The following is a 22,956-nucleotide window of genomic DNA, read 5'->3' on the forward strand; positions in this document are numbered from 1 at the left end:
ACAGTGACACGCTGGGTGGGCGGTTCCCTCCTGAGAGGAGCGCGGCCGGGATTGGACAGTGACACGCTGGGTGGGCGGTTCCCTCCTGAGAGGAGGGGGGCCGGGATTGGACAGTGCCACGCTGGGTGGGCGGATCCCACCTGAGAGGAGCGGGGCCGGGATTGGACAGTGCGGCGCTGAGGGGGCGGGTCGTGGAAAACAGGAGTGTGGCTCCTAGTGGGCCACAGAAGGGGTCGCGATTAGCGCGCGTGAATGAAAAGGGCTCTGGTTGACAAAAAACGGTCTTTAATTTTATAAACGTTCACCCAACTGATGCATCAAAACAGATGTTCAAAGTTTTTTTTTTTCCAAAATCCAACCGTTTCCTATGAAAGCACAAAACCACTTCCACAGTTTTTTATCTCAAAACAGTCATTAATTTCACATAAACAAAAGCAGGCTGGTTAATACAAATAACTATGAAATACGGATTAGGTACTGATCACAGAGTAGCGCTGAAATGATTACGATACAGTAAGGTTCCTCCTGCAGTCACAGTCCGTCAAGGCACTGAGCGCACCCACAGCTGCGCACGGTGACCGAGAGCCAGCAGTCACCGCCGCCGTGGCCGGCTTTGGTTCACATCTCAAAAATCTGCAGCAAATCAGTGAGGGAATGTCTCTTGCAAGGCCTCTCCTTGTAACGTCTAACAACTAGAATAAAAGTCTAACCGCGGCATTAAAAAGATTACTTCCGGAACACATGCACTTTAAATAACTAATAATTCGCTTCTTAAAATCGTTTGGAATTTCGCTAATACCATTGGTACCAGCAGCAGCTACACTTCCTATGCACGTTTCTGCAGTAATTAATTCCCTCCGTCCGGGATTTTGAAAACCGTTGTGAGACACAGATCATGACACCTCTCCTGCACGGCTCCTCACCCCGCAGTGATGCACATACACAGGTTTCCGTGCCGGCAGAAGAAGCTTTTCACTGTTGGCTCTGTCAGTTTTCCCGTCAGGAGAGGAAAGTACAAGGTTTGGGTTTCCTTCACAGAGCAGTGCTTTCTGTGTCATTGTCAATATCTAGAGCGAGGTGGTTGTGCAGTTCTTTGCCCGCTGCCTCTGTAGGAAGCTCTGCAGAAGGGTTTTGAAGTGGTTCTGGAATACTGGAATTGGAGTCTGCACAAAAAACGCAAGAGCAAGTTTAGCACTCTGGACAGTGACATCTCTGGTGCATTTCCTTAGAACGAAAAGGGAAAGGAAGGATCAATGAGGGCTTTTATCAACAAGGGCTTTTCTGACAGAGGGCTGGCACGCACGCTCACATACAACAGAAACACGGGGCTAAGCCAAACTAGAAATCTCATCTTGGGGTTGCTTCTCCTACATACCCTTCTTTTAGCCATCTACATAAATGCTTTTATTTCCTATGAATGGCAGAAAGCAAGAATGACAATGTCACATTCCTCAGTGCCCCCAGAAAGCGAGGCTATACCCTGGGCAGTCGCATCAGAACAGGATGTCACTGAGCATAAATGGGCACCTCCACACCAGCCCAGTGAGCTCCACACGGGGCTTTTAGAAGCGACAGGCATGTGTACAGTGTCAGCAGGAGACACTGACACAAGGAATAAATGATTTGAGCCAAATGCAGACAATACTCATCTCTAGTCTGCAGGAGAATATCATGTGCTTTGCCCCCTACTGATGAAAGGAGAATTTTGTTCAAACTAAGGCATCCAGGAAGAACAAAATGTTTCTGGTGACTGACTGTGCTGGCAGGTAGAAAATTTAAAAAGTCCAGAACAGTTTAAAAGATGTGAATGAGTATGTTGTCACTGCAAATCGGCTTTGTAAAAAACTAAGCCACAGCATTACTTACTGCAACATTCCAAACAGAAAGTTGTTTAGATTGATAAATCCAGCTAAGTACCTTGCTTTTAAACTCAGGTGGCAAAGACAGGAATCTTGTAAAGACTTAAAATCATAAGCATTAAGTCTTAAACTCAGCACAGAAGTTACACTGCAAGTGTTCAAGTTGAGAACTGCTGAGCTAAACCACACGGAAGAGGCCAAAGCAGATGTAGAAGTGAAGCCCAAGGCAGCATCCCCTGCTCCTTTCCCAGGCTCACTAGCAGCCACACTCATACGCAGAAATTTTGTAGTGGCACTGCTATCACAACAGCTGCAACTCCATCACATTGTTGCCTGACACTAACTGGCCTGTGGTGCACAAGACAGTCAAGTGTTCTCATGTGCACTGCTGGAACCTTCTCACAAACAGGATTCCAGGATTTACGTGCTCTCGCGAGGTGCAAACTGCACGTTTTATGTTACATCTTATATCACAGTCCTGGGAAACACAGTAACCTGCTTAGAAAGCGTCAGCATCTTGGTGGTGAAATCATCCAGAGGGTACAGAACAAACCACCCCACTGTTCAGACTTGTTAAATGCCACCACTGGATGAATCTTAAGTGTACTCCTCTCCTCAGGCCCCATTCTGAAAACCAACACTAAGTCACCATTCAGCAGACCTTTGAGAGCAATGAAGAAAATCATTACTGTGCTTTCAAACTGAGCCTTTTCACTTTGCCTATATCCACGTGTTTAAAATGAAAATTCAAGTACCTTCAAAATCACTTGATTTAAAATTAAATTTTTTTGAAGTTCAGATTTTTTTTAGGCATTTTACTATTATCATCAGAAGCACCATTGCATAGGACACACTGTAGTCATGTGATTTCCCAAATTCCTACATATTCTTTCTTAATGTCCCATGCTATAGCCAACCATAGAGAAGGTGTGCACAGAACCCAAGCAGCAGACACTGCATTCTCCCCAACATCTGTCACTACTGCTGAATTTTCATTCAAAATATGGCTCAGAAGATGTGTTCAGCTTCACAAGCCCACACAGTTCTCCCTACTGCTATCGCATATTGAGGGATGAAACCCAAAAAAGAGGTAACAAAGTGTGAGATGACACAGGAAAGGAGTATTTGTGATTAGCAATACCGCTAAGCTGAATACAAGATGAGCCTCTGTATAAAATACATGGATTTCTAGCTACAATATCCAGTAAGTTGAAGAAATAAGATGTGAAACTGGCCAGTCAAAACAGGAATTTTACACATTCTAGTCTTCAATACTTTTAGTACGTTAATGTAAAAGCAAGCATAAACAGCCATGCTTTTTGCATGCCACACTAACGATAATGCAAGCAAGCAGTGTTATTTGTGACAGGTTAGTAGTGGGCATCAGCACACACATGATTATGAATTAGCAACATTTTTGGCCAATCATATGCCTTTTCCTTACCATTGAACTTTCCAATACAGTTCATACTGAATGCAGGTCAAACATCTAGATTATTTAATAAAATTTTTGATTAGAATATTCTTTTCTAGGGCTCGTAACTTTAATACTGTAAATAGAATTTGAGGCATTACTGTCCAGGATACGGACAAAGGAATTCAATAATACCCTGAAAACAATTCAGAATTCTCATGCCGATATTATAAAGTCAGCTGGCAACTTAATTTTGGCTTCTATTATTCCTGGTTTCCCTTGCTCCATTATTTAAGATTAAAATTGAAGATAGTTATTTCACATTGTGAATCAGATAAGCCAGTTTACAGTACCAGCCAGTGCTTACAAGTCAATACTACATGTGCGTGTGTAAATGTTAGAGCAGATACTCCTATGTAATACGCAGTGGTGTTAATTCAGAACAAGTATTCTTTTAAAAAAAACTGACGGACCTGGAAAAGCTGGATGATCCTGCACTGAGCATACTGCTTTAGGCAAGCCTGGCTGTCATTTTAACTGTTCCCCAGTTTCTTGTTTGTCTTCAAAACATACTAGGTATTCAGGGTTCCTTTACCAGCTTTGCTAAAGAATCCTTCATCATCATCTTTCCTTGACAGACTTTCTAGCGTGGGAGCTTTCCTAGTGTTGTTTACCAGACGCAATTTACACAGCCAATCTGCTACAGTTTGCACTTGGGAGGACTGATATCTATTAATTCTTTTCTAACATTTTCAGGTTCATAATCAGATCTTGATTATAGTATTTTTTTTGTTTGTTTGGCAGTTTCTTTAATTGTATCCCAACTACAAGACAGCTGTGTACTACTTATGCTGGTAACCACTGAAAATCTGCTCTCCCTGAAAGTCAGCACTGACGTGGTTATTCACGATCCTCTCCTCAATTCACAACCACTATCACATGGCAGATGCTTTGTTTGTGTAACTTAAACTCCCCCACTAATGACGCAGCCCCCTGCATACCAGCTGGTTATTACTTAGAAGGCAAGCATTTCTCCAGTTACACTGGGGTAAAACAAATTCTGCCGAACTGCTAGCATTAATGCAATTTCCCCAGAAACACAAAAACTCTCTTTACTTGGAGTTTGACTCATCAGCACTGTTCCCATTCTTAACTTCCTTACAAGTGCTGTAAAGAACCAGAACCTACAGCCTTAAGGTTGAATTCAGTTTTGAAATGAATTGCCTTTGTATTTTAGAGATGCTGATAAAAAGAGCAGGAGTACAATCAGGAGATGTCTGTTATTTTAAAACCAAGCTACTTTTTAGTTGCTTAACTGCTCAATTTATTGCTAGTTTCTTGTACATAAAATTGTACTTCTAACCTTGAAATAATTCCAGAATGCAAGCTCAACTTTTCCAGCCTGTCATGCAGTTGTTACCTTCACAAAAGGTAGCATATTTCTGAGCCATTACTTATCAACAGTGATATTATTAATGTGCTGTTTGGCACCTGCGATTGAACAGACTATTAGTGAGGCTGGGGCTGACAGAATGCAAGTGCAAACATGCCAGAATGCAGATGCTGCTGCATCTGCAGAGGGGTTTAGTCACACAACCATGTATTTTGCCAAGTAAGATCCAAGTAAAGTTAACTGAAAACCTAAAGTGACAGCTACACTAAAATGCAACCACAAAACACTGAACTAGAGGAAAAAAACACAAGCTGCAACATTTGCCTGCACTGATGAGAAGAAATCTATTTTAAACGGGTCACTGCTTCACACCTGGTGATTGCGGGAAGCGTTGTTCAATACTGTTATTTTTACCATTTGCTCTAAAGTACGAATTAATATTCACAGGACTATTGAAATTAAGCATAGGTCCTAATATGTCTTACAAACAGAATGACATGAGATAACATACAGAGCTGACAGAGAGCACATATTCCAAAGCGCATATACAAAATAAAGCTACAAATAAAATATTGCTGTGCAGGAGCATTTTAGCTTATATTGCATGTTTCTGGTAAGTACAAACCTTATTCGCAGTAACCATCCCCACCTGTGAAGTCACCATGGGGTAAAGCTGTTAGGCAATAGAATTTACACTTTGCATTCCAAAACATTAGTCTCATTGTTCAGAAGCTGCAGTGTCATTAGAAAGTTTTAACTATTATTGAACATGAGTAGGTTTAAAAGCATTAGTGTCTTACAGTCACTGTCTTTTCCTTCAGAACTTTCTAAACCAAGCAGACTCATCAGAAGCACATCTCAAGATCTGCTAGCTTTTACTTTCTTCAGCAATTAACTTTTTTTCCAAGATTTTAATTAACATTATCCCTACCAAGCTTATGAGTTTCATTAAGTTCCCGTGAGAAGACAGAAAATTCATCTTTAATTCACTAATGCCTTAAAACAGGAAAAGAAGTCTGCACTTAAAGTATGAAGATTGATCTAGAAATTAGCTAAGTGTATTTGATCCTTCAGCTTCCAGATTTCTGACTTAAAACCCGATCAGAAGGCTTCACTCTCACAAAGTAAAACATTCAGTGCTAGCATCATTTCTACTAGAACATGTATCAGTGATCACTTGTTTGGTTTATTATCTCCTGTAAATCCTGAAATATACTATTCCTGATGGCATCCTCTCCCTTCGCCAAATTATTTACCTTTTCAGCAAACAGAAGCATAAGCCTAGGAGATTGCCATGATGCTGAGGCTGGAGAAAGCCCTGTGGAGTTGGTTGCTACCCCAGCGTTTCGCTTCCAGCACAGGAAAAAAAAATAGCAAACTTCCCCCAAGCCTTTCTGCCTCAGGAAAGGAGACCTTCACTATGGAAGACACTTGGGATCCCCATCTGAAGAACAGGTTGTGTGCATTCTAACTATAAATGAGCAATTTAGTATTTTAACTGTTGCTTGTGCTTTTCAGATCAAAAATTACACATAGCTACAGACATTTCCCTGAGGAGACACCAAATATGAAAGAATCCACTCACCTGTTACTATTTTGGAAGCTGTTTGTGTGGGATTTGCAATAATACCATCTCCAGCCAGCTGAGAAGGAGGATGAGGAGGAGGGGGAACACTGGGTCTGTTTCTAGGCTTGGGCACCGGCCGTGGCCTTGGCAGTGTGCCACTGTGAGGTGGAGAGTGAGACTGTGAGGTGTCTTGAGTAGATGACTGCGGCTGTGATGGCGGGGAAGTAGTACTGTGCTTGCCTAGAGGGGGTGTATCGGGTGGTGTTGGAGTCTGCGGAGGAGTGTAACAGGGCTGCTCTGGTCCATGTTCGCTGCTGGGTGCAGCAGGAGATGCTTGATTGTTTGCTTTGGGCTGCAGTGGAGGAGTAGCCTGCGTTGGGGGCTGTGGTGGTGGGTGGCTGGGAGCTTGGATTGGGGAAAGGCTGCTGGAGTATCGCCGAGGTGCAGAAACCTGGGAACTGGAGGTCAGGGCTGCTCCCTGGTTTGCGTGTTGGGAAGGAGGAGAAGAGCTTCTGGCAAGTGGCTTTGGAGAGACAGAAGGTGGCTGAGCAGCTGGGGCAGAGCTTTGGCTTCCTGGCTGCCCTGGTGGGGGGTTGGCTGGCTTGGGAGGCGCTGGCGCAGGCTTTTTAACAGCTGTGAAAGGAAGAGGGGAGATTTCATGGCTACGTGCTTTGAAACCAAACTCCTAAAGGAAGGAATTAATAGCTCTACAGAATACTTAAGTATATTACTGAAATAAAATGGTGCATTACCAAATAAAAGAGGTATCAGTAGGAAACTACAGAAATACATGAATTGGTTTACTAATCAACAGTCAAGTGACTTCATTAAACAGTGTTGGTAACATTACTACCAGCACTCATGAAGGAATCCGAAGATGTATATAGCCAGGCCCCAGTGAAAGGCAAGGGAACTGAACCACAGTCTGGAATAAAGGAGGGCATGATGGCAAAGTAATTTTAGCAAGCATTTTTGCAGTACATAAAGAATAATTGGAACTTAATGCTTTAAAAGCCAAACAAAAAAACCATACCTCTCCTCGCTGAATGGGGACTGGGACCTGCTGCATTCTGTGGCTGATTAACAGAAAGCTGATTAGTGCTACTTGCTGACTGGTTTGGGGCAGTGCTCACATGCCCACCATTTCTCACAGGTGGAGGAGTAGCTGAAGACGCGTTGTCCTTCGGTTTTGAGGTACTGAAAATCAAAAATCTCACGTTAGAAGATGATTATAAAATGCCTTGTGCAGATCAGCTGCAACATTAAGATTTACATTATGAACCACATTCTAGTTCTGACTCTCAAACACCTTAAACTTCTGCACTGGCTGTTATTACTGACAAACTGAGCACTGCTAGAACTCTTCAAACAATTCGCAAGTAGGCGTCAGGCAAACCTGTACAAAAGATCCATTACCAAATTAAATCAGGAATCCAAGTAGTTCTGCAGTATCGCAATACCTGTTTGAATTAAATACTGGTATTCAGAGTGCAGACTCCGTGCTAGAGCACCCTTTAGGTTCTTTAAGAAGAGTCCCACCTATAATATAATATATATTCTCTCATTTCCTCATTCAAATATAGTCACTACTCCTATAACTGTTAACTTTCCCCAAATACTCTGTCACAGCATCACATCCAATTCACTGGCAAGGAGTCAGCAGTGGCACCCTGTGAAGCCCTGCCAAAAAAAAAAGGAAACCAACTTGCTGCATAACTCACACAGACCAGGCAGATACTGCTCAAGTCCGTGGAGCCTTTGGAAGCCCTCAGGGACTGCAAAAGCTGCAGATGTGGAGAACAGTGATTCCTGCCCTACTGGCCAAAACTCTCCACACCCTACATGGAGTTAGACTTTTACCCTGCTTCCCCTGATCAAGGAGTCCAGTCTCAGATGAGTATCTGAGAGAACAATCCCTGAAATTCAGATCAGGACAACTCATTCTTTCTTCTTGGCTTTGGCTATGAAGACAATAGAACTAGGGAGAAACAACAGCTGAGTATGAACCAGCCAAGGTGGTTCTGGACTGTGCCACCTCATCTTATTTCCTATGCTCTTACAATCTCCATTTATTTCCCTGCAGCATCTTCTCCATCTCAGAAGGACAAAAACCTTTCAATTAATTACTAGCACAACACAACCCTAATTTCTACAGATGCTGTTATTACATTTCAAGTACTTGTATGCAGAATTTGTGCAGACATTAAACACAGTTTTTAGAAGCTACACTCAAGGTTTCATTTTAACTTCCTCTGCCACAAGAGACATCACTGGAGAAATACTGGTCTACAGGGGATACTTAAATGAGATATTTTTGCAAAAGCATCACCTGGGACTAAAAGCTATATGCAAAAGAATCAGCGCTGCATAAAACTCCATGATGGCTTTTTAATGTAAGATACCACGCAAGAGATTGATGCTTGGGGAGCACTACAAGCATTTTTATGCATTTGCTACATCTCTCAGATCTCAAGAACAGTAAAAACAAACTGCTGCTTTCACCATATATGAAAGTAAGAGTCAAAGCTACTACAGTTATTCTTGGAGTCCATGTATTCTAATACTCAAGATATTATTGCACAGAATTCCAATGTTAATTAAGTAGCAAAAAAGTCTGTATACATGTTTCTCCTAAAGAAATACAATAAATTGACTTCCAGTTTTCTAGCGAGTCTGGTCACCACTAACACTTGCCACAGAAGAAGACGACAAATCCAGATAACATGAACAAGAAACAACAAACAAGACCAATGGGTTTCTAGCATTGCCACTGGCAGGTTTTGTTCTTTCAGCAGCAAACTGACAGTCAAGCTGCATGGACGCCTCTGGAGTATAACCTGGAAAGGTCAACGTGGGCAGTAGAAGTACAGTCTTTTTTAGTATTTTTCCACAATATTTTTCCCCATGAAATACCTTATTCTAGGAAAATCAATTCTGGAACAGATGTTCAAATTAAGGTCAAAAATACACATAAAAAGAGAGCTCTTTTACAGTGCTTCTGCCTGCACCTGAAAAGACTTTGCGTACAACAACATGCACTCTAATTAGAAAAGGTGTCTTGTGAAGCAGATACAGCTGACATCATCAGTTTGCTGCTGAAAGCAGCCTGCTAAGCCACTGCCAGCAGAAGCCATACCTCTTACCTGACATCCTCATTTCCTTGACTTTGTAACTGTTCTGCTGTGCCAGCAGAGAGAGCAAAACCAGCACCCACTGGGCTTGTTTCAGCCACAGCAGCTTGTGAATGCTGCTCCGCTCCAGAATGAGCCAGCATGCCAGCCTCTGTGGGTGGAAGTGGTGGCTGGAAAGCCGGGGATGTGTGCTTTCTATTTATAGTGCCACATCTCCGAGGGTTTGCTTGGAAGTCCATAACCTTGACACCAAAGCTACAGAAAGAAGAGAGAGTAAACACACCACGCCAGCCAACACCAGGTAACTAAAGCAACAAGACAACTGGTTGTTACAACCCACAAAGACAAGTGCAACCCCTGTTGCTTAGCATGCAAAGCAGCAACAAGGAAAGCTCCCATTGTCTGCATATAACACCATTAATGTTAAGACATGCAACACTACTTGGCTTATCTGCACAGAGGGGTAAACTAAACATAAGTGGAACAAGTTACTCAATAACATTTGAAGACGGACACTGACGACAATGAGGTCAAAACATTCAGTATTTTTACATGTAAATACATATATTTCCTTTCACACCAGAGTACCTACTCTCTAAACATAGTATGAAATAGAAACAAAATTCACGTGTCAAAATCTCTAAGTTGTTGTACAGATTTCAAGATAGACTAAAAATGACACTGGATATATGCTTCTATGATTTGCTTTGTTCAAAGAAAAAGGTACCCGTGTTTAGCTACGGATAAAGAAACTAAAAGATTTGAGAACGTTTAGTATATTCTAGAACTGAATTTTATGCCTGCTGTGTTAAAGACAGTGAATCCTGAATTGATTCTCTTCTGCTCCTTCCGTCAGCGCTGATAAAATTACATGTGGCTAACCACAGTTCACATTTAGGTAACAATTTAACATTTGCATAAATAGCTATAAACAAAACAGCACATCACTTCAATATTCACGGTATGAGTGATAATAAATGAATGTTACACTACATGTTATATGGGAAAACAGCATGTTTTTTTTATTTTTTTTAGCGTTTTACTATTTGCCATGGTATACTGTACCATCTTCAAATCAGAAGTCTTATCATGAAGGCACCAGGTAACACCACCTCGGCTTATGGGCTTTAAAAAGAAGCCATGGAATACCAGAAGTTAGATTCTGACAGATGTTACTACAAACACTTCTGTTTCACTGGATTTTAGACCCCCCACATCTGTAATAGGAAGATGGTGATTGGAAGCAGTAATATTTGCTTTTTTTTTTTTAAATAAAGTCATGCACAGAATACATCTAGTACATTACCTTTGAACCTTCCTCAGGCTGCAGTAACACAGGGGAAAATAAATCACTATTGTTACCTACAGTATTTTCTCAAAATTCTCCTCCTGAGACCACTAAGTGTGTGTCTAACTACAGCCTAAGTAGTCCAGCTCTCAGGAGTGAGGATCTAAAACCTAATCTGAGAACAAAACATACCTTTCCTTCTTCAATAAATCCCCTTCCATTACAGCCATACTAACAGGCCTCTTCCGTTCCAGTGTCCCAGAATCATATTCATTCCCAGTGTGTGACAAGTGATTTGAATTAACAGCAGGAACTGCAACAAATGCCCCAGACACATTGAAGTCTTGATCTTGAAAAAAGACAGATAACATTCATCAGATGACAAATATATACAAAATGGTGTCACTTAAAAGAAAGCTACTGGAAGTTAACCCGCATAGGGTTATCATAAATACAGAATTCCTTTAACTACAGCAAGAATTTACCTCCAGGGAAGAACCAGTCTGCATGCTGAATAATTGGCTCAATAATTGCTACCACATGGACTGAAGTTGCAGCTGCCATTTCAGCAAGGGATCTGTGGAAGAGATGTGTGGAATTGAGTGTACAGTTCTACCAAAGCAAGAAAATAAGAATCCTGGCCTTAAGCTGCATGTTATGCTAAGCACAATGAACCAACACTCCCCTAAGCACCACAAAGAGCAACTTCGAATATTTTTTTAAGCAAGTACTCTGTTGCTGTGAATAGTCTACACGTTTTAAAAACAATCTGATGGGAAATTCTACAACTTCATGAAAATTCTGTTTTGTGCTTTTCCTAAAACCACTTACCCTTCAGTCTTTGCCCATAACAAGTTGGGGCCCAAGACTATTGCAACATTGCTGGGTGTCATTTTGTTAACATCGCTGTTCTGCGCAAGCTTTGCTAAAAATTTGATTAAATACCTAAAAAAGATAAAAAAAGGACTAATTAAACACCAGGAAGCTTTTTCCATATAATGTGATGGAAGCTAGTACAACATTGAGGACATAATTAGCTTTTATAGCAAACAATAGTTCTGTTCATTTAAGACACAACCAAGAGTTTTTCTTATTGACAACTAGGCCAAAATTCAAGAACTCCTATTATTGCCAAAAGCTTAATCCTTTAAATGGAAGAGTTCTGTGCATCACTATTTTGCTACAGTCAATAGTGAATTAACCTGACTGAAAAATTCTACCACTACCAAACCAATGCACATAAACTACTTGATGAAACAGATATCATTTCATAAACCTAACAGAATTTGGCCAAGCCAAAAAGAAAGAGGATTAGAGTTTCAGCTAATCAACTTTGAAACTTGCTGCACAGCAGCTTTGATGGTTGAGTATTACAAACCTATAGATGTGCACACATACCTGAAATTAGCATGATAATGCTTAGGTAATTTGTTACAAATTTTCCATAGCTCTTGTAGCTTCTTATCCTGGTCCTGAATACTGAAAGGGAAAAAACAAAAACGTATTACATCTTTCCTACAGATCATGAAAATGTTATTTCCGCAGAGAACAAGAAGAAATGACAGTATAATTTTCCATTTATGTCTAATCAATGCACAGTGTTGTATTCAGTAATTCAACAACCTGCTTTTCAAATGTTTCAATTACCTCAACCTTCAACAAAGCCAAATCTGCTTAAGCATCAATGCTATTCAGGCAGTATGAAAAGCAGCCGTTATGTTTAAAGATAAAATAGCTAGACATTCCACCACATTTGCATAATACTAAGGTATGGCACAAAAGTCTAAATAATCTGCTAGAGAAAACATCTTCATGTTCAGAAATGAACAATGTGAGCTTGGACTATTCTTTCAAATTCACCTGAAGATCCAATTTTGATAAAAATATGTAAAATATTTTTCTACATAACCACTTTCAGCACGCTTACTTTGCAGCTTGTGTCCATTCTTCATAAAGACTGTAGGTCATTAAAGGCTCTGGCAATTCTCGCAAATAGGATTTCAAGGCACCTGCAATGCAGAACAGGCAAGTTTATTAGCCAATGCATTCAGTCTGCTTGAAACTGCAATTTTATCTGTGCAACGGAACTCAAATCCCAGTGAAACATCAGGACAGTCTGACACCTCCATAATCTGTTCAACGCTTAACATAAGAGGCCTGTTGGTCACTACTGATTTGACAAAAACACATATTATCAAATTATGAAGCACCCTTCAGAATAACCACCTTATTAAAGCTACATACGGCCCCGGTCTCACGAGAAGTATTAGCATGATCAAGGGAGAAGAAATACGATATTGGAATTACCACGATCACCTGAATTTTAATCACCATTCTGGCATCCTGACACATCAAGTGTGTTCAGCATGTGTGCCCTATACATAACCATGTTAAGTTATGCAATTAATAGAACTTTCATTTTACTTCCATTCACTGTTTGTCTGCACAGAAGTCAACACCAAGCAAGTCAACAGTTAAATGAACTGAATAAAATTGCATTCTACCCATTTATATCTGTTTTGACTCAGAACGTTCATAGTACCTGCAACAGCATGGGGATCAGAATAAAATTCATCAAGTTGAGAAGCTGAACAGTCTAAGGCAGCTTTAAGCTTTTTTAACTTGGAGGCTCCAGCAGCAATTCTGAATAAGCCCTGCATGATAAAAATCAAAATGTATTTGACTGGTAACAACATGTTGTAACAAGCAATGAAAAACTCAGTTTTATGAGAGACTCTCAAAGCAGTTCATAGTTCGGTGTCCTCTTCATTTTACATTGCTTTACCAAGCTGGCTCGTGATGTGTCACTGCCATCTGATAATGTTTCCATCCCCCATCACCTGTGGTCCATTACCCATTTTTCATTCTACTCATCTCAAATATACTCCAAATAGTGCTGAAGCCCTTATGTTACAGGACTTATCTACATTTATGAGAAAAGTTACTTAAGCAAACTTAAAGAGCACAGATATCAGACCTTGAGTCCACTATGCTTTTCTCCTTTCCTTCATAGAGCATGATGTAGTACTACCTACCTCCTCTCTCATCCCCGTCTCCAGAAGCATCATTACACAGGCTTCAATGGGGATTGCAATTTCACGACCGCTGCGCTTGAGATGCTCTTCTAACGGAGTTCCAAAAGCTGGTTTTTCAGTCCATTTGTCTAATTGAAGAGTATCAAAACACTGAGCAAAATATCTAACAATCACTTGAATTACAGCCCAGGCAAGAAAAGAAGAAAGCCTCTAGTACAGCTAAGAAATTTTCAGAACATGTTAAGAGTTTTACAGCCCTTGATTGGTAAAGTCCCTCATATGATGAGTAAAGAGAACATGAGCCTGCGGGTAATCCCCATTAAAAAAATACTTCTGCATCTTTCTGGATGGCAAACCAAATACATATCTTTTGTATAACTGAAAGTACATGTCTCGCTAGGCTGTCACATGGCTGACAATTACACAGATTCTGATTAGCTAAGACTCCAAAAGACTTAGGTTTATAAAAATCTTTGAGAAAAACTTTGCCCAGATTGCAGGATCAGGGCTGACCTGTGTTTTATCTGTATTTAAGGTGGATATAAACCAAGCTGTTAATATAACATTACATTTATTAACTTCAAATAGGTGTTAACAATCTTACAGTTAGAACCACCACATCTGCAGCATATCACTAACACTTGCACAGATTTTCAACTTAACATCTCTTGATTGCTCCTTAGCTTTTAAAGTCAAAATTTGTACACATTTCTCCAAACTGAATGAGAGTTTGTTTCCTACAAGTTATTTTTCACCCATTATTTCTGCTGTTTTAATTGAAAAATGCAGATGTAAAATGTTATTAATTGTTAGTAAAGATGCATTCATTCTTTCATATGGAAAAAAGGTTAAGATGTTGAAAGAGTCCTCCAAAGACACAATGCATTTCTGCAAAGGATTTTCTTTTTTCTTTAAAAAGAAAAACAAACCTACAACATATTAACTATATCACCTTCACATGGCTTTATTTCCCCCTCATTCAGTAACATACCATGAGAGGCCCATGCTATTTTCATCAGTTTTACAAGTTACAGCAAACAAAGAAATCTTAGTAGCTGTTCAAAGTCACAGTAATTTAACTGCAGCTAGGAACAACTGCAGTTACATCCTACATTTAGATCTTAGACACTGGACCACTCAGATGGTACCCCTCCAGGGACACCTTCTAAGGAAGGTTAATCTGTACTGAAGCACTCACCATATGAAAAGCTTTGCACAAAGCAGCTAAGCAACAAAGAAAAATTAAACCAGTTGGATCTGTATCTCGTAAACAAAGCCTTCCACACAGCCCTAACACTGTGTAAGCATCATTCATTTGTTACTTTGCATTTCATCAGATCTACAGAGAACAGATTATTCTCTATCATCTTTCAGCAAGATGCTCATATTTCTTGGTATCTTTAGTTTACTGGTTCATCTTTTTACAATATGCATATGGTCTGTTACTGAAGATAGTCAAGTCTCATTCAGCTCCGAATGTCACTCGGACTTTGTTCAACCTACTTTGAAGTAATTAGTAGATTAAGAAACAGCACAGTCAGAATTTAGGATAGTAATTTCAACAGCACACATTGCATCTTCATACCAAACAATTACTGACTCTCCTTATTTTATGCTGCCAATGAAAATCTTAGTAGCATGGGAAAAGATGCAGCTGTCTTACTAGCTCCTTAGCTGCTGATATTCAACACAGCAAACTCAACACTGCAGTGTGCACACTGGGGAAAAAAGGCTGCATAGGAGGGGGAAAAAGCTCCTTAGAATTTGGGAATTTTTCTGCAGATTGCCTACTAGTCATTCAAGAAGCAAAGACCTTGAAGTTCCTACATCACAAAGAAATTTTCATTGTCTGGAAAAGTCAGGTAAGAATTAGCAAAAGGTCACACGGTATACAAATAGAAAAATTCTTCCTTTACCCTCTTGGGTATGAGACAGATCCTTAGCATTTTATTAGCGTGTTAAAATATGGCTGGAGAACTCCAGAGAATAGAGCAAAGATGGAATTATGCTTGGGAATGCAAAATTGTTAAGTAGATCAAAATGACCTTATTTATTAAGACTGCATGCAAAAGAATCAAGATAAAGGAGGAGAATATTGTGCATAGGTGGCACAGGCAAGGAGAAGCATCAGCCAGAGCACAGGTTACTTTACCTTGATGGGCTTGAATTTCGGGTAGGACCTTTTCTATGACTGTTAATGCTTTTCTATGGTAATCTGCTTGTGCTTCTAATAACTGAGAACAGAAGCCACATTTTAAAAAACAAGAAGAGCATTAGCTTCTGATGAGCACATAACATAAGACTAGAAGGTTTAGCACACAAAATGTAATCTATCTTTGAGAATTGAGTGTCTATGCATAAGTGCTGCAGTCAAATTCATACTGAAAAAAATACTCACCATAACAAAAAACTTAGCATATTCTCCTTCTTTGGACACAAAGTTATACATATCTGCTGCTAGTTGATCCTTTGAAAAAACAAAAGGATGCAAAATAGCAAATGAAATTTACAAAGGTATTTCAACTTATACGTAAAGACAGTATGTACATTTATTTTGCCTGCAGTAAGTATGAACTATCAATTCAGGCTGCATAGAAAGCCAGATATTCACCCACTCTGCTACACACACTAAGTGGCAAGCTCAAAAATGAATTTATGAGATGAACTAGTGGTAACTCCTACCTTTTCCTCTCGGTTAAAAGCAGACATTTTTAGACAGATCTTATAATTGTGTGTGAACACAATATAGAATCTATATTCTACTATTTTTAGGGAAAGTACATGCAAGAGTGCACTTCATTTCTGAATAGTTGGTAATATGCTTTAAGGCCACACAGTTCATTTTCTTTCAAGCAAAATTCATTCAAAACGCCTGCTTAATATAGCAAAGAATGTGGCCACTGAAGTGAACAAGTGGATTGTACGGCAATATTATTTAAAGCCTAACCTAGAACGAAAAGACAAGTGCTACTAAAAGCTTTTGGAGTCTCAGTTCAACTGCATTATAATCTAGCATTCAGCAACTGAAAGGTGAAACTGACTGTAAACTGCTCAGAGCTATGCTCACACGTCCTGGCTACTCAGTGTCTTGAAGCACACAGACACCCTGAACAGTTGAGTCAAGGCAAAGGCAGTTCCTTCTTATAATTGTTTCAGACTAAACCTGCAAATAATGTAAAGTACTTATCCTAAAAAGTAAAGTTCCTCTTAAGTTAAAGCACTACAGTGCTTAACTAGCCCTAATTATACCTTTAAAACATACAGTTTGTTAACAGCCACATAAGTTGTGACTACAAGAAGCAAGACAGCTAGTCTCACAGGCAAGGTTTATGGAAGCAACCATACACTGATTCCTATTGTTGCTAATGAGAGATACGTGTAAAGGATAGAGATGCCTCTTGTTATACCTTGCATTGTTCTACTTTATTTCCAGCTTCATCCATTTCTTCCTTAAGAGAATCTATTTTTGAAGGATGCATTTGAAAATTTGTTCCTGAAGTCTTGTGGGCTTGGTTATACCTGTGGAAGAAAGGTTTCAGTCATTTGGTGAAATCTAGTATTAATCAAGAATCTGCATTGAGGGCTCCCTTCTAAAATTGTTTTCTTTTGACAAGAAAAAGCCAGTAATTTCAGGGGTTTTTAGGTAAGCAAATATCAACATCAGAACAGGCATCAGCAAGAAGCTAATGTAAATAGATTAGAACTAAGTATTTAAAATTACTTCTTACCTTCCCCTAGCAGAATCCCAGTCCAAAACCAACTTTGCAAGCTGTTTCCTCTGCTTCTGAATGTTAGGAATCTCTACCTAAAACCAGAATTCAAGGCATACATTTGTTTTTGAAGAGTGCAACTTGCTACATTTTATAGATTTCACGTTCACTTTCCACCACTAACTCATGACTACCTATTATTAGCAATGAGATAAACCCTTTTTTGCTCAGTTGATACATAAAAATCCAGATTTATTTCTTTAGCCAGGCTGGCATGACTTACTTCCGTTAGCGTGCTCAGTGGTTCTAAAATGTCTTTTTCAATCTGTACTTCATGCTGGGAGAGCTCCAATGCCAATTTATTCTCTGCATCACCACACGTATCTAGCATTTTCCTGTAAGAATTGTAGGAAATGGTTGCAATGTGAGTTACTATTGACTAAAGAAGAAAAATTCAAAATAACAATTGTGGGGCTTTGTTCTTTGCTACCTTTTTGGAAAGCTTGCATTGTACTAAGCAAGCCATTACTTAATGGCATAAAAACAAGCAGTTCCATGCTGTCATCGGCAAACTCGATATAGGCAAGGAGTGTTATTAAACCTCTGCTGTCTGTAATTCCTTAGCCATTGTAATAGTTTTGGAGGCTTTAAGTCACTAGATGATTACACAGGCCCCAAGAACAGAGAAGTTAGTATTTATTCTGAAGCTCATCTTACCACGCACAGAAAAAAATTGCTCAATGCAGTATTTAATTTTCTCCTAAGCCACTTTAATAGAAAAAAGTCTTAATGCCATAATGCTAGGTAATCAGAAGGAAGCAGTCATAGGTTCCAAAATCATACTTTGACCTTTGCTTCAAGCTTGTTCTAACAAAAACACGTTCTCTTCATAATTTTAACCCATGTTTAAATCTCATGCAATAACCCACAGAAATGCACACAAATATTTTTGGGTTGTTCCACACTGTCTCCACTAGAATCTCCATCAGCAACAAGAAAACAGTTGCTTCAGGAATTCAGCATATTGATGTTTGTTTCAACCGCTTTCCTGTAAATAGCCAAGAAACACCTTGCCAGGCTAAGGAAATTGGCATTACCTTAAACTAGAAGCCATTGATGCAAATCTGCAGAATATAGCATTTATACTAGATTTTGAACTTTAAATTGGAGTAATCATTCTAACAGTCCACAAGGAGATAAGCTAATTTTCAAAAGCTTTTACAACAGCAGAACATCAGAATCCTCTGGAATGCAATTCAGAGCAAGCCTAAAACTTGTTTCCAGAAATGTTCCAGAAGAAATGCTTGCTCACTTTTTATTCACATGGGTTAGAGAGGGAATCTAGACATATTAGTCTCATTAGCTTGAGAGCAGCCTTTGTGTATATAAAGTCTCTAATTAGACCTCTGCAAGCAATAAAATCTCAGACAATTCATAAAGAAAGTCAGATACTTACCCCAACAGAGTTTCATCACTTAGCTGGGCTGATCCTTCTTGCATATTTTGAGCAAGAGCTGTTAGAGGAAGCTTTTTCTATGGAACAGAACGAACAGTGCTTAGTTTACTTAATGCTGTTCACTCTTTCCAGCTTTTCCAGTATAAACTCTCTAAACTTTTCTTCCATTCTGTTTCTATTACACATATATGCAACTCATTGTTGGACTTCAAGAAAACGCAAAATCACAAAAGTTTCAAGCTGCAATATACACATTCATTCATCAAGAAAAACTTATTGTGGCTTTGCTAAATAAAGTTAAGGGGCAGAAATCAACTATGCACAGAAGGTTTGTGGTTAATTTAAGAAATTAGTGCTCAGAGGCAATTCTAAACATGAGGAGCTTGATCAGTGAGGCAGAGCATTGCCTTTTCTTAGCTCTTATGAAAGCCTGAAGTACTCAGCACAATGCAGAAGTGAGCGCCCTGAAGTTACTAAGGTATTCCAAGTCCATGTTGTTACATCTGGATGGTGAACCACAGTTAGCATTTTGCCAAATAATGTCAACATGTGGGATGTTTTTTTTGTTTTGTTTTTTTTTTTAAATACAGTCACACTTCTTTTGGATAACCTCAGGCAGAGTGACTGATCAGAAGGGAGAAGGCCAGGCTGTATTCAGACTAGTCTCAGAAGACAACCCAAAGAGCAGCTGTACTTACATGTCTCTTCTCAGGATCTGTACCATGCTGGCCCTGAAAACACGCAATTAACCGTTTCTGTGTGATATGGAAAACAGATCTCACATTGTCAAGACGTCTCTCGATCTAGTAGGCGGAAGGGGGACAGAGGAGGAAAAGAAAATAAGAAACAGAAGTTATTTTCTTGGCCTCAGCAGAAAAACCTTCCTCCTATAACACATTTAGTTCTGGCTTGCTTATTTCTCAAGTTTTGTAGCTTACGAAGTTCAGATGCTTAACAGAAGTGCCTGACCACAGAAATAGGACATGTTCTAGTGAACATCGAATTCTGTAAATTCACATCTAGAACAATACGCATCCAGGTAAGACTGACACATTTTTCCTTCCCAGTAGGTTTATTATGCACTTATGGACGGTAACTGCTGGGATGGGATATGCATACCCCTATGCAGCTGCAGTGGGAAGGATGCAGTTAAGTCCCAGCAAAAGCAAGCAGTGCAAACTGCAGCTGCTAACAGAGACAGCAGCTCCAGCAGAGAGGAAACTCTGCAGATATGGACAGGGAGAAGCTGTGAGGGAGAAGATGCCCAAAGGGAGGCCCAGACAGACAGACTTGGTGAAGGTCAGCACAGGGTCCCTGCTACTGGCGTGGGAGCCCTGCCCTGGGCACAAGAGTGAGTGCAGCACTGGTTCCTCAGATCCCCTCAGAGAGCAGCAGCTGTGCCAAGCTCAGGCCCAAGCCGCAGGAGCAGTGCAGGAAGACTGAAGCCTCACTGGGACACACGGTACTAACAGGACTAACAGCTCCTGATAGACACAAGATGAACCCAAGCTGAGCAGCAAGACAGTTCCATAACATCTATTTTATTAGAGTAAGGGGCAGAGAAACTGCCCATGAAAGCCTCCTCTGAAAGCACAAACAACACACAATCTCAAAATCCAGCCCACTTCTAAGAAGTCCATACAAGGATACAAGGATGTAAGTGAAAAAGGTGGTACTGTTTGCAGTCCACTGCTGCCACTAAGAAGTTTAATTTCTACTTCATTAACATCAAGATTAAAAGCTACCAACACATTCCAAATCAGCCTCCATTTGTTTAAGTATTTTTGCGAGGTCACACAGTTAAAACACTGGGCATGGGATTTTATCCCCACCTGAAGCACAGTAACCCCAGTAAGAACCACCCCCAGCACACTACCAGCTCATACCAGCCACGTGTGCTGCTCATGCTCCCCAGAACAGCTCTGGAACGCCAACATCCCGACAGCCTCTTTCTAGGCAGCCTGAATGCCAAACCCGAAGGGCAGAAGACTGATAGGAGGAACTTGACCCCAAAACTTCATGATAATTCATTCCCTGCTGATCTGCTTTTTAGCTCAAAAATGACACGGAAACCACAAGAGACATTAATCTCTATTAAGCTACCTCTGAACTGAAAATGTGACCTCAAGGCCAAGCTGTCTGCAACCACAGGGCATCTTCAGTGTACAAAGAATCAAATGACTGCTTTATTAGAGGCTACAAGGGCATTCCAGAAAGGGGGTCCATTGTAGAAGCCTTTCCAATATTGAATCACATTGCTTCTCTTCCGATGGGAACGTATTTAACAGAGATATTTGAAATGGAGTACTACACTTCACAAAAAAGAAAAAAAAAAAGCTATGGCAATCCTATGTCAAAGCTAGTGATAAATATAAAAGGGAACACTGGAACATTTACAAGATGAACAGCACCATGCTTTTAAGCTCTTCAGTTAGATAAGAGCCTCCCTCCCCGCCATGAGCCCCCAAGAGCAAACAAACAAGTGAATAAATTCTTCCACTTGGGTGTAGCCAGTCTGCTCTGTGCCTGGGAAAAGCCTTGCTTGCAAAATTTTTTTGGCAACAAGCAGCAGTACTTTTGGCTTTCACTTCTTGTTACTACTCTGCAGCAAACCAAGAAAACAGATGGGCCTTTGAAGGCTATCAAGGTGTTTTATTAACACCCCTTCTGCCAGGTAATTATGCACACCCCTTTAGAAATTAAAAACAGCGTTGTCCAAGTGTTGAGATATCCATGGCTCAAATAAAGCAGACCCCTGGAAAGCAGAGTACAGCATTTCAGGTCAGATCACTTCACCATTACTCAAAATGACTTCATGTGTTCTAGCTGAATTCAAGTTCTAAAGTCGATACATTCTCTCATCTTCTACTTTAATCTGAACAGATGGAGAGAGATGAAATAAAAGTAACACCTCATCTGTTTGGCCTCTGTGTCTTCTACACAGGTCTTGAACTTTAACATACTAAGACGCTTTCTAACTGACTTGAAATAACCATGGCACTGAAGGCTGATGGAGCAGCTGGCATACCTGACTCCGGCCAACTCATCTGCCTTTTTTTTCTTTAAAAAAAAAAAAAAGGCTTTCACAAAACAACCAAAGGAAGAGAACAATGTAGAAGAACAAGTCTGTAGTCACTTCGTTTTGTGTAATCAGCCGATCTTGTAATCTAACAGCAGCAACTAGAATTCCACCACGAAACGTTTGATGAGATGGCATACATCATAAGAATGACAAGTCTGCAAACAAACGTCAGTGTGACAAGTCTGAGAACAAATACCGCAAGCTAAACTAGAAGCACTTATGCACTCAGAACAATTCCAATCTTTCAGAAAAAATGACATCTGTTGGCATGCCCTTGGCACGCTTTTTTCCACTTCTTTTAAGGGCCAAGATGACCCCTTCCAAAGAAGGGCGAATGAAGACAAGCCAGTTGTGCCTAATCACTGCTCCTTCCCAGCTCATCATGCTCCACCAGACAGTTTTTTTTTTTAACAGGTACTTCACAATATTCAGATAGCTCAACCTTCACAAACAGAATGTTAAGAATACATGTAAACTGCATTACAATACCTGCAGCAGGTCTTCACTAAGCACCTCCGTTTTCTCAGCCCTAGGTGAAGAAAAAAGAACACAGACAAATTAGCAGAAATGACTACAATGCTTTGTTATCTGTTCACCTGGAGGAAGAGAAATATAATGAGAAATGTAGGACAACCAAATTCATCTTTTTACAGTTTACTACCACCGAGTTCTACCAGTTGGTAATGAGCATAAATAGAAGTGTGACCACCTTGCCTTCACCTTCCATCAACATGACCTTCACCAAAAACCCTCCCATGACTTCATTTTGCTGGATTTCCCTAATCTTTCCTACCATTTTAGTGTTATCACTGAAAAACAAACAAACAAAAAAAGAAGTGTCAGAAGTTAACAGCTTTCTCAGTAATGGTCTACTCTCAACAGAAAAATGTCGGAACACTTCCAGCCAGAATGTTAAAGGTTGTTATATATTTGTGCATATATATATATACACACACAATTCCACACCTTTTTCCATTCCCAGTTTATACACAAACTTTGAACTGTTTAATGTTGAACCAGA

The 22,956-nt window shown here is 40.0% G+C and overlaps 1 protein-coding gene across 7 annotated transcripts in view; it reads right to left on the reverse strand.

Moving 5' to 3' along the window:
• The window catches only part of ARHGAP17 (Rho GTPase activating protein 17), a 39,726-nt gene continuing 17,038 nt past the window's right edge, over positions 269-22,956 (reverse strand). Inside the window, exons 2-22 of one of the 7 annotated variants that reach the window (XM_021411473.1) lie at positions 22,425-22,464; positions 19,552-19,656; positions 18,854-18,930; positions 17,681-17,792; positions 17,416-17,492; positions 17,095-17,206; positions 16,086-16,154; positions 15,840-15,921; positions 13,688-13,815; positions 13,195-13,306; positions 12,580-12,661; positions 12,051-12,131; positions 11,484-11,597; positions 11,138-11,229; positions 10,845-11,001; positions 9,377-9,619; positions 7,267-7,430; positions 6,252-6,866; positions 5,292-5,315; positions 3,304-3,348; positions 1,026-1,163 (exon numbers count right to left, since the gene is read on the reverse strand). In XM_021411473.1, the coding sequence (XP_021267148.1) occupies positions 5,293-5,315; positions 6,252-6,866; positions 7,267-7,430; positions 9,377-9,619; positions 10,845-11,001; positions 11,138-11,229; positions 11,484-11,597; positions 12,051-12,131; positions 12,580-12,661; positions 13,195-13,306; positions 13,688-13,815; positions 15,840-15,921; positions 16,086-16,154; positions 17,095-17,206; positions 17,416-17,492; positions 17,681-17,792; positions 18,854-18,930; positions 19,552-19,656; positions 22,425-22,464 (2,485 nt within the window). In that variant the 3' untranslated portion in view covers positions 1,026-1,163; positions 3,304-3,348; position 5,292. Of the gene's footprint in view, positions 1,164-2,615; positions 5,316-6,251; positions 6,867-7,266; positions 7,431-9,376; positions 9,620-10,844; positions 11,002-11,137; positions 11,230-11,483; positions 11,598-12,050; positions 12,132-12,579; positions 12,662-13,194; positions 13,307-13,687; positions 13,816-15,839; positions 15,922-16,085; positions 16,155-17,094; positions 17,207-17,415; positions 17,493-17,680; positions 17,793-18,853; positions 18,931-19,551; positions 19,657-22,424; positions 22,465-22,956 lie in introns of those variants that run through there. The other 6 variants (XM_021411475.1, XM_021411474.1, XM_021411472.1 and 3 more) reach the window with 6 other exon arrangements.

This window comes from Numida meleagris, chromosome 13 (genome assembly GCF_002078875.1).
Source record: "Numida meleagris isolate 19003 breed g44 Domestic line chromosome 13, NumMel1.0, whole genome shotgun sequence".
Lineage (NCBI taxonomy): Eukaryota > Metazoa > Chordata > Aves > Galliformes > Numididae > Numida > Numida meleagris.